The sequence below is a fragment of the Acinonyx jubatus genome, chromosome B4 (assembly GCF_027475565.1).
Source record: "Acinonyx jubatus isolate Ajub_Pintada_27869175 chromosome B4, VMU_Ajub_asm_v1.0, whole genome shotgun sequence".
NCBI classification, from domain to species: domain Eukaryota; kingdom Metazoa; phylum Chordata; class Mammalia; order Carnivora; family Felidae; genus Acinonyx; species Acinonyx jubatus.
In genome coordinates this window covers 15,597,859-15,614,178 of record NC_069387.1, presented here as the reverse complement: position 1 = coordinate 15,614,178, position 16,320 = coordinate 15,597,859, and the positions used below count along the sequence as shown (strand labels likewise).

Sequence of the window (16,320 nt, the reverse complement as noted above, 5' to 3'; positions counted from 1 at the left end):
ATCATTTACCTCCCTCGGGAAGGAAAAGTAACACAGCCTTCCAGGGCAAAGAAGAGAGGACTGAAAGTTGCAGGATATTCCACAGGCCAAAGTACATCTGCCTGGTTTGCTTTCTCTAAAATCCCACACTTGGCTGGACTGGCTTCCTTCTTACCTGACAACCTAGGAGGGTTGGTGAGGAATATGTCCTCACCTTTTCTATGGAGTTTGGTTATTTTGGTGACATTTGCTGAATCAAATGGGGAAGTTGGAGAGCTCGTGCTGCAGAGACAGAAAAGAAATACTGACCTCCAACAGTAAGTAGACACGTGCATCATTGCTGCTGAGGGTGTAGGGCAGTGGGGTCATTAGTTTCCACAAATAGCCAGATAAGCAAAGGTATAATTTTTCTTGAGGAAAACAATGATGTTAAAAGCAAATAGGGAAGAACATTGAGACTGATGTATGGGATTATCTTCTTGTACGTAAATTATTCACTTACCATTTTGCAAACAAGGCAAGTATGCAATTAGTAGATGTCTCTAGGAAATTTGCAGGGAAAAAAATGGCAGATGAGCAGGGAGAATGTGGTTGAGTTGACCACATGGCAAATGTGTATACAGTCTATGTATATTCAGTGAGAAACTTTGTTGTTTAAAATTATATGCTAATTATTGATGCATTCTCTGGTTTGATTTATATAGGCCTCGAATGGCTGCAGAGAAGGGAAATCTAGTGTTTCTTACAGGGTCTGCTCAAAACATTGAATTTCGAACTGGATCCCTGGGAAAAATTAAATTAAATGATGAAGACCTCGGCCAATGTTTACATCAGGTAATGCAATGGAAATATATTGAAGTAATTTTGTATATCTGCATATGGTCACTTAATTCAAGAGGTCTATATGAATCCATACCTTAAATCTTTAGCCCAGGGAACATAACCAGAGGTGAGATAAGTCCTAGTGAAGAAACAATGCCCTAGGGTTAATGATGAGCAGGAGTAATTCTAGTAGGAAGTGGCTCATTGTGTGGGTTTATGTCCTCTAATCCAGAGAAGGTACACAGGGTGGTACAGGGGACTCCTTCTCATGAGGATCAAGGAAGGAGAGGGGCCAGAGAAAGGTTTGGATGTGACATTTTACTTCTGCCAGAGAACAGAATTGGTCAATTATTCTCTTGCCTTACTGAGTGTTTTCAGTGTTCATTGTTTAGTCATTCATGCTGGTATATCCTTTGTAATGTTGAAAGCTGACATTATTTAGAGCTTTCTATGGGCTATCCATTGTGCTCAGCACCGGTGTGTATTACCTCCTCCAACCCCCACCACTACCCTACGAGTTTGGCTTTATTATTTAAAAATTTTTCTTTTAATGTTTATTTATTTTTGAGAGAGAGAAAGACAAAGAGTATGAGCAGGGGAGGGGCAGAGAGAGAGGGAGACACAGAATCTTTAGCAGGCTCCAGGCTCTGAGCTGTCAACCCAGAGCCTGATGCGGGGCTCAAACCCACGAACCATGAGATCATGACTTGAGCCAAAGTCGGACTCTTAATCAACTGAGCCACCCAGGAGACCCCAGCTTTATTATCACCCCATTTGTAAGGGAGGTAAAGGAAACTTTCAGCAGCACAGCAACTTGCCCAAGGACACCCAGTAAATGACTGAGTCAAGATTTCAAAGGCAAGCAGTCTGATTCCACGCCAGGCCTCTTAACAAGCACTCCAAATTGTTATGAGAAAAAATGCAAATGGAAAGTACCTTGATAATGTTGTTCCTGAAAGGGGTAAATGGAATTATGCCATGGCTATTTTAGTCTGGAATTTATTATACATGGTATTGTTTTGAATTTTATAATGATGGGCAAGATCTTAGTGTTTAAAATAGAACGGTACTCAAATTTTAAAAATTTTGTATCTGTAACATACGCATGCTCTTTTCGCTAGCAAGCATTCTCCTCCTCCTTTTTCTTTTTAAAATTAGATCCAGAAAAACAAAGATGATATTACAAGTTTAAAAAGGAGTGCTGTCAGTCTGCCTCAGAATATCTCCAGTCAAATCCATCAGCTTAATTCTAAGGTAAGTCTGACATCTACATCATTAGAGTAAATAGCTCTCCTTCATTCAACTTTGTGAGCATCCATTTCTGCAGGCGATATACCAACTTTGGGTCCTCTTTAGAAATTTAGCATTGTGATGATGAACTTTCTGGTTAAATGACACAGCTCTAGCAGGGCACGTAGAGGTAGCGATGGGCAGAAGGTTGACAATGCTGTGACAAGAACTTGTCGCATATGTAAGTCTTGCTCCCGCTCTGATAGAAGCTTCTTATTGGTGAAGTGGATGAATCACTGTCATTTATGAAAATCCCATCACTGTGTGCAGAGGAGCAATGAATCAACTCATCAGTGGGTTGTACTTTTTTTTTTTAATGCCTTAAAAAAACAATGTATATGATAGAAGAGAGTAGAAAGGAGGGAAGCCTGGAGGAGAGAGGGATGGGGAGGGGAAAAGCAATAAAAAAGGAGCAGACAGACCAAGCGAGCCCCCAGCAGAGGGTGTTAGGAAAATAGGCCAGGGGACAGTGGCACATGTGAAATGCTAACCGATGCTTTCTCTTCCTCACCGCTTAGCTTGCGGATCTGGAGAGAAAATTTCAAAGCCTACAGCAGGTAAGTCCCATAACTACCACTTGGCTGACATCTTTCACTGGAAATGTGCTGGTACCACTGATGGAGCTACATTCTCACCTGAGGGCAGATGGGTGATCCGTATCAAGGACTTGGCTCTTTCCCGTGACCCAATTCTCATCGCCGTTTATGCCGCCCAGGACATAGATGAGGAACCCAAGCGTCACATCAAGTGACGGGCCCCGGGTACCTGGGCATGTGAAGCATGTGAGCATGTGAAACCTTCTGAGCTCAGCATTTCACGTGCTCTGCCTCTTAACGTTGTCATTCTTTGACCATGTTATGTGGGCGTAAGTGTGACCACCCAACTTGCTGATGTGTCGAAAGGCTGTGCATCTTCTCCAACATTAAACTCAGAGGCTTGGGGTGTATCAACAAAATAGTTCAAACTTTCTTACAGGTACATTTGCTGGTAATTAAATTTGAGCAGTTTCTTCGAGCAACCCTTCCATGACTTCACTAGTACATGTTTGTAAACTAGTCCTTGTAATTTTAGACTTCTCACCTGTTCTGAAGTTGGCTGGTGTTTTTAAGATTTTCATAGGAGCTACAACCTTCTACCCAGAGAAATGCACAGAACGTCCCCATATTAAAATTTTTGAATAAAAGTAAAGAGATTCCAGGGGTGCCGGGTGGCTCAGTCGGTTAAGCATCCGACTTTGGCTCAGGTCATGAGCTCATGGTTCATGGGTTCAAGCCCGGCATCAGACTCTGTGCTGATAGCTTGGAGTCCGGAACCTGCTTCAGATTCTGTGTCTCCCTCTCTCTCTGCCCCTCCCCACTGTGTTCTGTCTCTCTCTCTCTCAAAAATAAATAAAATGTTAAAAAAAATTTTAAATAAAAATAAAGTAAGGAGATTCCAGGTTAAGAATCCCTGTTCTAATATTCTGGGTCTGTTGTGATGATGCTTCAAGTGCTGCCCTCTACTTTGGTGTTTTAAATTTGGCAGGCAAGTTCACGTATGTATTCTCTTCCTGATCTTGATAATCAATTGCCCCTCAACCTTTATCTTCTTAGGGAGTAGTTGAATGAATGAAACAAGCAAGGAATCATACCTGTCCAGAAGACACAGTGCTAGAGTTTCCAGTCTCCTAGAGTGCTTCATTATTCCTGTGAAAGGTCAAGAGCTGGAGGCCATGGTCAAATTACTTCAGACTGTGTCCCTTTCCCCACCCCCCAGGAGGAATTTTTTAATGATTTTTGGATATAAATGCCTTTTATGCATTCCAATAGGTCAACGCTCTCTGGGTACAATAGTTAGCCATGGTTCCCCATTGTCTTCCTCCTGGCTGCTTACTGATTCCATTTCCTGCTGGGCCCCCATAGGCTTTTGAGTTTTAAAGCCCCAGACAACATTGCTTTTGTATGTCAGAAAACTTCTAATGAGTTGTGGTTAATTTCCTTAAGAGTGTCCTCTGACAAACAGGGCTAATTGTGGTACTGGCACAAAGATAGATGGACTAATGAAAGAAAACAGACTCCAGAAAGAGACCCCCACATGCATGGTCACCTGACTTTTGACAAAGGAAGAGAGAGATGGTTTGGCTATAAATGGTGCTTAGTCAGTGGGCAACCCTCTGGCTCTCAGTTTCATCTGTAAAATGAGGGGAACAGACATGACTTTCTCTGTGAGTCACTGAATAAAAAAAGAACGTAGTAATTACTTTGCCCCTGTTTAAAAACTTTAATTTTTAAAAATTTATTTTTTCGCCCCATTTTTAGAGAATTAGACTATGATTAGGCGAAGTTAATAAAATAGGTTTTCTTGCACAATCGCATGTCCTCTCTAAGGAAGTTTTCTTTCCCCCCAGAGGTATTACAAAGTTTATGAGATTGGAACTGGTAGCTGACATATGGGAAGATTCTCCAGGTCATATAGACAAAGGCAGGTCTGTTTGTGACTCTGGTCTGAAAGTCATCACGTGAGCATAGGAGTGGGGGGTGTATATAAGCCCGCATTTCAAATAAAGGGACTCAGGGTGAGAAGAGTTCAGCCATCTTTACCCATGGGAGGACGGGTGACAGCAAAAGATGATCAGATTTCACATGCTTATCTGGAGGTACCAAAGATAAGAATAACAAAAAAAGAACCGGAATTTCCATTTGGTTTTCTTGGTACAATAGGAAAGTCCATTATTATTCCCAGTCTGAAATCTTGACTCTTGTCCACCAACGTATGTTTCCCAGGTGAACAATGCTTTTCCAAAGAGTAGAGCGAGCATCTTCTCCCCTCGTGCCTCATCCCATCCCTGGCTAAATGCTTCTAAATAGCGAAGGAACATGCATAGACTGAAAATGTGAAACACTTTGTTGTTGCTGTTGTTTTTCATGAGAGAGTTGATTTGGAGAAGAACTTGGGTAATTGCTTTAAAGTATGGAGGCTGAGTCTCCCTGGAGGAGGAGTGGAATGTGCTTTACACGCGCACCTGCCCTGAAACATGCCTTTCTTTGCTGCCTGCTGAGAGTACGATGGTCTCACTGACTGCCCTGTCTTTGTTTCAGACGGTCGACAAACAGGTCTGCAGCAGCAACCCCTGCCAAAATGGTGGGACCTGCCTCAATCTTCACAATTCCTTTGTTTGCATCTGCACCTCACAGTGGGAGGTGAGTCGCTCCATCTTTGGTTGAAAATGCTGGTGAGTCAGCATCAGTGGTTTCTTTGGAAGCATTCAGACATGTTTCATTCTCCATCCGAAGTTTCTAGGATTCTGTGGTCTCCTGAATCAAATGACTTACACCAAGAATGCCAAAATCCAAATGGTGGTGAGCATGATTATATAACCCACTGAACATTAAGCCGTCTTAAGGAGGGGATCACTTGGCTGCATAGCTACATGGGAGGGCGTGATATATTGGCTAGCATCAATTTAAATTGTTCAGCACTGAAAGTACTAAATGAATCTTTAAAAAAATTGTTTCTTGAGAGAGAGAGAGAGTGCATGCATGCGTGCTCAAGCTCGTAAGCAGAGAGGGGCAGGAGAGAGGGGGACAGAGGATCCAAAGCCAGCTCGGTGATGACAGCAGAGACCCTGAACTAGGGGCTCAAACTCAGGAACCATGAGATCATGACCTGAGCTGAAGTCCGATGCTCAACCAACTGAGCCACCCAGGTGCCCCAGTACTAAGTGAATCTTGATATAGCTGTGTAAATATTCTTCTCTTTTTCTATTAATGGTGAAAATGTTCCTGACATGTGCATTAAAAAAAAATTAAGTGAATATTTCCAGGCATAGCTTCATAGTCACATGAGGATTACTTTGTATAAGGATTTGCCTAAGTTTTTTTCTATGTTTATTTATTTTTGAGAGAGAGAGAAAGAGACAGAGAGAGAGCGAGAGAGAGAGAGCATGGGCACATGTCGGGGAGGGGCAGAGAGAGAGGGAGACACAGAATCCAAAGCAGGCTTCAGGCTCTGAGCTGTCAGCACAGAGCCCAACGCGGGGCTCAGTGTGGGGCTTGCACACACGAACTGCAAGACCGTGACCTGAGCCGAAGTCGGGCACTTAACCAACTGAGCCACCCAGGCCCCCGTAAAAGGATTCTTCTTGTGCGACTGGCGTGATTTTACCAAGAGCTCTTTGGCTCCCTTAGGCCAAATCTGAGTTCAAGAGGAAGGATAACTGGATATTAACTAGTATTAGTATTAGCGTGATTGTATTTCGCTTGACTGAGGACTTCAGTGGATATATAAATCCTTAAACATATCGTATGAATATTGGCCCCAGATGCTTCTGTGACCCATGGCACCTGACTTCATTCTTTACATGAATGCAGGGTCCTCTGTGCTCAGTTGATGTGAACGAATGTGAGATTTACTCAGAAACACCCTTGGGCTGCCAGAATGGATCCACGTGTGTAAATACAGCAGGCAGTTACAGGTAATGTTTTTCTTTTCTTTCTTTTCCTTTTTCCTTTTCTTTTTTCTTTTCTTTTCTTTCTTTCCTTCCTTCCTTCCTTCCTTCCTTCCTTCCTTCCTTCCTTCCTTCCTTCCCCCTCACCCTCTTTCTTTCTTAACATTAGGGTATGTTTTTGAAGGACTTAAACACCCCATAGTCAAGAGCATCCATGAGAAATACATGACTCTTATTTAATGACACACAACTATTTATTTAGATGAAGAAACCCTTGTACGTCCTCAACTCTTACCCCGTGAACTCTTACCCCCTTTCTCTGGAGTCCCAGAGGAATGGGAAGAAGGACCCGGTGGCTGGCACAGGGAGTAGGGACAGCATGGGGGACAAGGCTGAAGACTTAGTAGAAGTCAGAACACTGAAGGGGCTGCCGTTGAAGAGCATTAAGCAGAAGAGGGCTACCCCACCATACCCACAAGCCCCTGCTGCACTCATTCATTGGAGAAGTGAGCTGCTAGCTTGAGTAAGGATATCTTCAGTCAAGTGCTATGTAAAATGTTGACCATAACAAGACCAGAGACTGAACTGAGGTTTTCTCCACGTAGTTACCTCTCATTGCCTGTCTTGAAGGAGCTGTGAGGCCCCTTACCACAATCATCACGGAGTTCCTATCTTCTGACCTACTCTGTCTAGAGTGTCCTCCTGCTCAGCTCAGGCATCACCCTAAGAAAACGTCCCTTCCCTTACTAAGCTGAGTTAGGCATAACCACACCTCCACGTTCCCATCAGACTGTCCGAGTATTGGTTATTAAAGCTATAGTGGCTGACACATTATCTTTTCATCAAGTCTAGAAATTTTTGGCAGATCAACATCAAACTTACTTTTGTATAGTTCCTTAAAGTCACTTAAAAAAAAAAAAAACTCAAGAACTCTAGACATGATCTTTCCCCATATTTTGGTTGGGCTCCTATGTTCTGTGATTATTAAAAGGTGAAAAAAGTTGATTGTGTTATAACATGAACACATTCTTTCAGTCCTCAGGGGTATAATCTCACTGGAGTAAAGAGCAATTGTTTGCTTTCTTACTAATGTCTCTGCTATCTTGTTCTTCCATTCCCTTGTAACAATATCCATCCCATTCTTTCCAGCAAAAATGAGTGCAGTAATTTTGTTATTTTCTCATCTGTCAAAAAAGGCAGTCACAATCCTTCTCTTTTTCATTTAACTGACCCTTTTGTTCTTTTGATCTGATCTTAAGATTTTTTGCTCATTCCAAGTCACAAACTGAATTCATTCAAACTTCTGATTTTTTCATGAGCTTCACCATTGTGCAGAACCAAAATCAATCACCTCTGACTTAAATTAAGTATTATTTTATTACAGAGACTTCTGCGTTCAGGACTTTGTTTCCCATTTTGGTGAACCCCCTGACTCCTGCTTTTATGAGCATTCAAGTTTGGGTGAGATCCAAAATGCAGGTCTAATCTTTCATTCCCTTGAAAGCATTATCTCCTGATGTCTGTTTATGGGCACTTATCAACGAGAATTGCTTCTTGGAGACACTGGAGGAAAATTATTCCTAGAACTAATACTTTCCTGTCTTCCTGATATCGAGGAATGTCCTGGAGATTAGATTTCACTCCTGGTCTTCCTGTATCATCACGTGTTGTGGGGTCTCACAAGCCAATAGAATAACAAAGATGTGTAGCAGGTGGGGGAAGACCCAGAGACCAAGCCAAAATTGTTTTGTTCTCCCCCCAGTAAATTATTTTTACTCCTGAAAAATGGAAAAGAAAAAAATATACCATAACGTAACTATTTGCTGCATGTCAAGGAGTAGAGTTCTTTTTCCAGGCATAAACAAGAGAGGGAGAAAGAGAGAGAACTATTTTTATTTGTTGAGAGCTACCTAAAGGGAAAATTCAACTTTATATGAGCAATATTGAATTCTCTCTTGCACCTTCCTGTAAAAATGCCCAAGAACTCACTATGCTGACTCTGGAAGTGGTTTTGGTTTCTAGCCTCTGTCCTTCATAGATTTGCAGTTAAGAACAGAACATTTAGATCTGGTTTCTTCTTCTTGATGTGAGGATAGTTTATGAAGCTCCATGAATTCCAGTTGATATCTACGAACTAAAGACTCCTATTCAGGCATTTGATGGAGAATTTTTGGAGGAATATCAGAAAATAGAAAAATGTGTATGAGCGAAAGACTAAATGCTTCCTTTGTGGAATCTGTGTAATGAAACAGAGAACATTTAGATATTTTCTTGTGTGCTATTAATTACGTGAGATTAAATGCCCCTTAATCAGTAGCTTCTCTGAGGCTAGAAAACTATTTGGGAATCTTCAGTACACATTTGCTAAAGGGAAATGAGCCACTGTTGAATAGTCTGGACCTGCAGAAATGTGTTCATGGCAAAGGGTTTGCTCTGGATTTGGGACCTACTTCAGCCTCTAACTCTTGGAACCCATTTACTTGGGGAAGGACAAAGGAGTCTTTATTTAAAGAAATTAATAATTCCTAATTACAAAGACCTTTGAAAGATAAAGCACTATGCAGATACTAATTAATTGCAAGCCTTATTTCCTAGGAAATTTTGTGGTAAAAACTTTTTTCCCCAGTAATGAAACTAGGGCAAGGAGACCATTTTCTGTTTCCAGCAATTCCCGTGGCTGAAGTCTTGCCCCCAAAAGCTTCAAAGAGTTAACAGACAATATTTTGCCACTTCCTGATTCTGCTATTGCCTCTTTGTTCTGAAGAATTGATGTTTATCATCCTCCTGCTTACTCTGGATTGAAGACAGCGCTTGGGATGCAGATTTCCTAAGCATGGATGGTGTGTGCCATATACACTCAGATCTAGAAGGCTTTTTAGAAAAAAACCGCTGAGTTTGTTGTGTGTGTGTTTTCTCCAGGAGTGCAGTGATGATTAGCACACTTTATTTTATTTATTTCCACTGTCATCACTGGTGGGTTTTTAAAACATGCAGAGTTTAAATGATGAGGACAATCTGGTTTTAGCTCGGATGGTAGTTAGGTATTAAACTCATTACCTCTTTCAGTGAGTCAGTTATGTTAATATTGAACCATGGACTCTAATGCAAGTTAAACTATGACTTTGAAAGTGTATTTGACCTCTTCCCAATTGCCAAAGGCCCTCGCAGTGCTTTTGAAGACTGACAAGCCCAGTTTTGTTCGGCCAGAACTAAATCAGCAATAGAAAGCCTTTATGCAAGTGACTTGTGCGGGGAGGTATATAGATGGTCACTCTTTTACTTTAAAGGTCACGTGCAGCCGCCTTGAGAATATATTTTGCATGCAAACACTGTTATGTTAAAAAGACACAGAAATGGAAAGTCTTTAACTAACTACCTTTCACAACGTGGGAACGTGACACAGAAAAACATTGGAGCAAGAGTAACACAGACTTAGGTTTTAATTCATCTTGTGCCTATTTCTAATTCCGTGGCCTTGGGCAACGTGAGCCTTGCCAGTAAAATGAGATTAATACTTGTCTTTGAGGATCATAGCAAGGAAGCTGGTGGTATGCTTCACTGCCTACCCCCCTCCCCGCCCCCCCCCCCCCCCCCCGCCTGTCTTCTCACATTAAGTTACATTTAAATGAAAGAAATATACTTTGTAGTTATTTAGCAGAAAGTGTGCGATTAAAATTAATTCATTTTCTCCAAGTGAGAAGGAGGAGATAGAGAGGATTTACCTGCATGTCCAGGAACCAGAATCTCCTCTCAAATCTTAAGTCATTTTCCAATAGTAAAGCACTTACTGATAAGATAAACACAGTTGCCCAATTGCTTCCTACCAGAAAATGTCTTTAGATGAACCCAAGGTAAAAATAGTGCTCATAGACGGGCACTATTATTTTATAAGAAATGGTGTTATGATGTTGCCTAAGGCAAACAGTTAATAGATAGTATCAGGATTTAAATCCGGGCAGTCTTGTCCCATCTGGTCTCGGAGACTCAGATCTCTTATATATGATAGGCTCAGAAAGCTAGTAAAGTTGGTTTCAAGATTTTTTAAAAATCTTTTTTGGTGGCTGGCTGTGGTGGTAGAATAAACTTTCAGCAAGGAAGCTAGCTGGATCAAATGCTCAAATATATGAACTAGTGTGAAGTTCTGTTATCTCAAGAATCTAATGAAATTTCCCAAAAGAATATTCTGTGTAAGGATGGGTGAGTGAAAAGAAAAGGGAAGGGGGTATGAGAGGGAGAGTATGGAAAGAGAGAGATGAGAGGAAGATAAATAGTTATACATAGGGAATGAATAATTGAAAAGGTTTTTAAGTTTAATCATCTATTGTGGTTAGTCTATGAGCTTGTCTTAATGAGAAAGGCAACCTTGGAATGATCATAAATACAATTTATTAATGAACAGGTTTTACACAATGATATACTGATGTTGAAAGCTGCCTGGGACTTAATTATACCAAAAAAGTATTCATTGGTCTGAAAGTCAGATTTAACTGGGCGTCCCATGTCTTTATTTGCTAGGTCTGGCAACTCTGTATGGAAGTGCGTGAGTGATTCCATGTTTTTACTCTCTGTCTCTGGTCACATTCAGTGATGTCTTCTTCCTTAGAACCCACTCAAAGGTGCCACCCCAGCAATTGTTTCTGGAGCCCTACACGGGCCCATCAAGTTCTGTGCCCAGAGTGTGGCTCTGGATGCTTCTCAAACAGCCAGACTCTCATTTCCCACACTGTCAATCACACATGTGTCTTCATCTTCGGACATGTGTGATTCGGAACATCTTCTAGTTCATGGTCATGCAGGCACTCCGTGTTCCTTGTCTCTGATCCTTGATCCCTATGGTCACCTTCCCCCATGAGGGCCAGTGCTGTTCAAGGCAGACAAATGGCGACTCCGGGCCTGGCTCTCCACTCCATCGGATGCCCTCAAACCTGCAAAAATAGGCTGAGGCTCTATGACCCCTCTGTGTCCTTCCCATTCCCACCTGCCTTTCCCATACCTTCCACATTCCCTCGGAAGCTGCAGTACAGATAGAAAGCTAACTCAGCGATTTGAAGGATGACAATAGTTTAAAACAAATTTCCTTATTTGATTGTTATTGAACTGAAATCTTCTCAAAGCAAAACACCCACTGCAAGCTTGGGTATTATGTCAAATTGCATTTGTGAGTTAAAGTGTGGCTATGAAAGAAATGTTATTATCTAAGCTACATCTCTAACAGATGGAACTATTGCCCTTTGTAATACGATAATATGGATTGCATACTCTGAGATGTGGACGTACCATTGTCTGTGGAGTTATACAATCCCAGAGAACCTTTGGGAATACATCAGCTCAGTCAAGGTCACCTGTGCTTACTGGAGGGTCTGGTTGGATGGATGATGAATGGACTTGTTGATCTCTCCCTTTACCATCCTCAAGGAACTCCATCCCCCTTAGTTTATGAATGTCTGACCTTTGAAAGTGCTATTTGATGACCTGATACCAGAAGAATTTATGGTGGCAGTCTTTCCCAGATAGTAAGTTGTGCCCCTCTCTTATTTCTTGAGAGAGATAACGCATTCACTCAACCCACTGCTTGAAGCGGAGCAGAGTGATTTTCTTCTAAGACTCCAGCCAGTAGATCTGGTTTTCTAGTTTATGGTTCCACGTGAATGTCATTGACTTGTAGTTGGACTTATTACTTTTCTTTAATTGGTGCTAAGAAACAGGCACTTGTGCTGAGGCACAGGCGCTGACATTGTGCTCTTGTGTAACCAACAGGTGTCTATGCTCCCCCGAGACACACGGCCCCCAGTGTGCATCCAAATACAATGACTGTGAAGGGGGCTCCAAAGCACTCTGCGTCCACGGCATCTGTGAGGATCTAGTCCGAGTGCAGGCTGGAGAGGTGAGTCCCTCCCAGAACGTGGCTTCGTGGAGGGAGTCACGGTTGCTATTAGTCCCTTAGCCTGCATGTCTGTAGAGGAGCATCGTTCTGGCAGTGTTCCAGAGAGGAAGGTACTTCCTGCTCTCATCGGGGCACAGGTGAGGAAAAAGATGAGAGTTGTCCATAAATAAACAGAAAACTGGACCCAGAGGTGGTATCATTATAGAAATTACTGCCTTTTTTGTTTTTACTTCATAAATCTCTCTGTGAGACATGACCTTCTCTTGGCCTCGCGAGCTATAACAGTGACGAGACATGGAAACACCAAGGCCCATTCTTGATGGCAGCACACAGTTCTGAGGGTTCTGGATTTCTTTCTGGCTCCGGAGCACCTTTGAGTGCTATGGACCCTGAGTTTGTCTGCAGACTGCCTGACTTCTCCCTGTGCTCTGGATCCTGACAAGCTTGACTCCTGACCCTCAAGAGCACTCAGCATACAAGGCCTGCTTGGCCTTGTATGAGACCTTCAGGTCTTTATTTTTAGTTCTCTCTCTCTGTATATTTTTAAACGCATTGATAGAAAATGGTTCCTTTCCAGTGGTGGTGGGAGGAGGGAGTGGCTGGGAGGGGAAGGAAAGACTTTCAAAAAGGAAACAAACAGAATGGATTGTCCAAGGTCTGTGCCTCCATGGGTGTTTTTCCCTCTAAAAACATAGCGGGCTGAGTGGATTGACTTTAATTATATTGACTTACAGTTCTTGATTGTTGTTGCTCTTTCCCTGGCATCTTTGGGGCAAATTATAGGTTTTCCTTACTCTGAAATAAAGATGTTTCTCTTTTTGCGTGGTCGGGTCTAAATGCTTAATCATATGGGAAGAAAAAGAGAAGCCACTCAATTGGCCTTATGGAAATGAACGCTAGAGGATAAACAGTCGGGGGCTTGGTGAGATTTTCAAAAGCTTTTCTTGCTTATTTTCCTGATTGCTTTGATTCACACTCTTGTCATTCTGCCAGCCCATGTACAGCTGCATCTGTGACGCGGGGTGGACGTCCCCGCCGAACAGCTCGGCCTGCCTGCTGGACATCGACGAGTGCAGCCTCCAGCCTGCGCCGTGTTCCACACTTGCCCAGTGCTTCAACACCCCAGGCTCCTTCTACTGCGGGGCCTGCCCGACAGGTATGTGGGCTTGGCCACGCCCAGCCAGGCAAGGTGCCAGAACAGCTTTCCTTCCCCGGCCAAAAGATAAGGAGACCGTTCTTAGGAAGCATCCCAATCCCATCTCAGGTTCTATTTCCCTACATCGCACTGCAGGCCGTCTTCCTTCTGTAATAATTCAGCCTCAGAAACCAGAGGGTCAGAGCCAAACGCTGGGGGGCAGATTTGGCCAGGGAGGTGGTGAGGTCAGACATCTGATCCTTAAGGCCATCAGCCGACTAGACCTGCTCTCGTCCCTCCTTACTGGCCAGGTGTTTGTACGTAGGCAGATTAGTTGACCTCTTAGTGTCACCTCCAGAGCCCCTGTAGTTCTCACCAGGGCACGTCACTGGAAGGCCCTGTGGCCTTGCTGTAAAGAGGGATGTCTGACTCCAGCTCAGCCCCCCAGAGGACCGAATCTCCAGGCCAAGTCACTGAAAACATAGACTCTGGACTCAGAGACTGCTTGGGCTTGAGTCCACGCTTCATCCCTCACCATATGAGATCATTATCATCCACTCAGTGCATGTTTGTAGAGCGTACTATGAGCAAAGAAAGCACTTGCTGGGTGCACGGGTAAGCAGTTTACCAGACCTCAGGGAGTCTCCAAGGCCCGTTGGCACTTCTCGTGTGTTGTTAGAAGGTGGAACATGTCAGGGAACGTAATAGCAGCTGTTCTTCCATGGAAACCGCACTGAGACACTGTGCTAGGCAAATTTTGATTCTTGCAACTGTGACAAAATCAAGAAATGTTAGGAAATAGTATTATTCCCACTTTAAATGATAGGATCTTGACACTTGGAGAAGGTAAATAACTTGTCCCAAATCCCATAGTCGGGATTCAAACCCAGATCTGCGGATCTGAGCTGAGCTGCTGAATAGTCCATTGTTCTGTCTGATCAAGGGAAGCACACACACCCGTTGCTTCCTTTTGTGACTGTTGGTTTAGTGACTTTCTTCATGGTACATGGTTAGATCTTGTGTAACTGGAAAGAAATTGAAAAAAACCGCGTGAAGACTTTTTCCCTCTTAGGTCTCAGGGGCACATAAAATTAGCAAATAACCACATTCTTGAAGGTAATTTGCCAGTGACAGTCTTTAAAAACTAGAAATCGGAAAAATAAATTACTTGAATTAAAGGATTCTTCTTTATATCGTTGTAGAGAAAAAAGAAAAACAAAAGCTTTTTGTTTTCCTGTTAATGACCTTATTTTTTCCCTGCCTATTAAAGCAATACATGCTGCTTATAAAATATAAAGAAACTTTAAAAATATGAAAATAAAACAGCAAAAAATACCCATAGTCTTATCACTCAGAGGGCCACCATTGACATGTGGATGTATTTCCTTCCAGCTTTCTTCTGTGTATTCATTTCTTCACCCACAAATACAATAATTTTCTTAGGTAGGGTTTTAGAGAGGGACTATTTCAGTCAATGAAAAGAAATATTTTTTAAAAATGTAAAAGGTTTTAAACATTCTTATAATTTTAATCGTTATTATAGGAGTAATACAACTCAAGGTAACAATGGATACAAGCAGAAATACCAACAGTAAAATGACACTCTCTCTTCATCTTCAGTCTCATGCTCTGAACGAGACCACTGTGAACACATGTTCTCTCTCCTCTTCTTCCTTTTCCTTCTCTCCTACAAACACATAGACACGTATGCAGGTTTTTAAAAAATTCTTTCTCCAAATTGGGATCATTCTTTGCATATTCTTCTAAAAGTTTGTGTTATTAGCTAATGTATATATTTGAAAACCGTTAAATATGTGCATGTTATTTAAAATATTTGTATAGTATTCGACGGTAAACATGAGTCCTAATATATTTAATCATATTGATGATCAAGAGGGCTTTTCCCCCCCTTTAAACAACACTGCAGTAGACCTCTGCTTGCCTACATCTGTAGATGCTGGCAGTTTTATCACTGCAAGAGAGTTTTTAGAAGTGGACTTGTTAGTCAAAAAAAGAAGTGGACTTGTTAGTCAAATATATATATATTTATATATATAAATATATATATATATATATATGTATATTTTAAAGTTTATTTATTTTGAGAGAGACCAGTGAATTGGGGAGAAGCAGAGAGAGGGAGAGAGAGAGAATCCCAAGTAGGCTCCACACTGTCAGCACAGAGCCCCAGTGTGGAGCTCCATCTCACGAACCGTGAGATCATGACCAAAGCTGAAATCAGGAGTTGGACGTTTAACCGACTGAGCCACCCGGATGCCCCCAAAGGTATATATTTTAAAAAATTTTAATGAGTACCGCTAGATCTATTTCCAGATAGGTTTTACTAATTATAGACTTCTGACTGAAAGCATATGAGAACCTCACTTGCCCGCCTCTTTGCCAGAATTTGTTTTTAAGAATGAAGATCTCATTTTAATATGTAGTTTCTTAGAGTGAAGCAAATTTTTATGTATCTTTGGCTATATGCGTTTCTTCGTTGTTAACTTGTCTATAGAGCTAACTTTTCAAATCTTCTGGTTTTTCTAGGCTGGCAAGGAAACGGATACAGTTGCCAAGATATCAATGAATGTGACATAAATAATGGCGGTTGTTCTGTGGTTCCACCTGTTACGTGTGTGAATACATTTGGGTCTTACCACTGTCAGGCCTGTCCACCAGGTGCTACGCCAAATTTCCCAACACCATTATAGGCAAAACATACATTTGGAAACATGGTCTTGTGCTCCATTTTAAATATGACTCTGTCTAAGGAGATGTACTGAG

The 16,320-nt window shown here is 42.0% G+C and overlaps 1 protein-coding gene across 1 annotated transcript in view; it reads left to right on the top strand.

The window, feature by feature from the left end:
- The window catches only part of CUBN (cubilin), a 274,477-nt gene continuing 258,157 nt past the window's right edge, over positions 1 to 16,320 (top strand). The window contains exons 1-9 of the mRNA XM_027073522.2: positions 1 to 296; positions 684 to 813; positions 1,960 to 2,055; positions 2,610 to 2,648; positions 5,169 to 5,270; positions 6,441 to 6,544; positions 12,275 to 12,401; positions 13,395 to 13,557; positions 16,084 to 16,215. Of these exons, the coding sequence (XP_026929323.2) occupies positions 184 to 296; positions 684 to 813; positions 1,960 to 2,055; positions 2,610 to 2,648; positions 5,169 to 5,270; positions 6,441 to 6,544; positions 12,275 to 12,401; positions 13,395 to 13,557; positions 16,084 to 16,215 (1,006 nt within the window). The 5' untranslated portion in view covers positions 1 to 183. The remainder of the gene's footprint in view (positions 297 to 683; positions 814 to 1,959; positions 2,056 to 2,609; positions 2,649 to 5,168; positions 5,271 to 6,440; positions 6,545 to 12,274; positions 12,402 to 13,394; positions 13,558 to 16,083; positions 16,216 to 16,320) is intronic.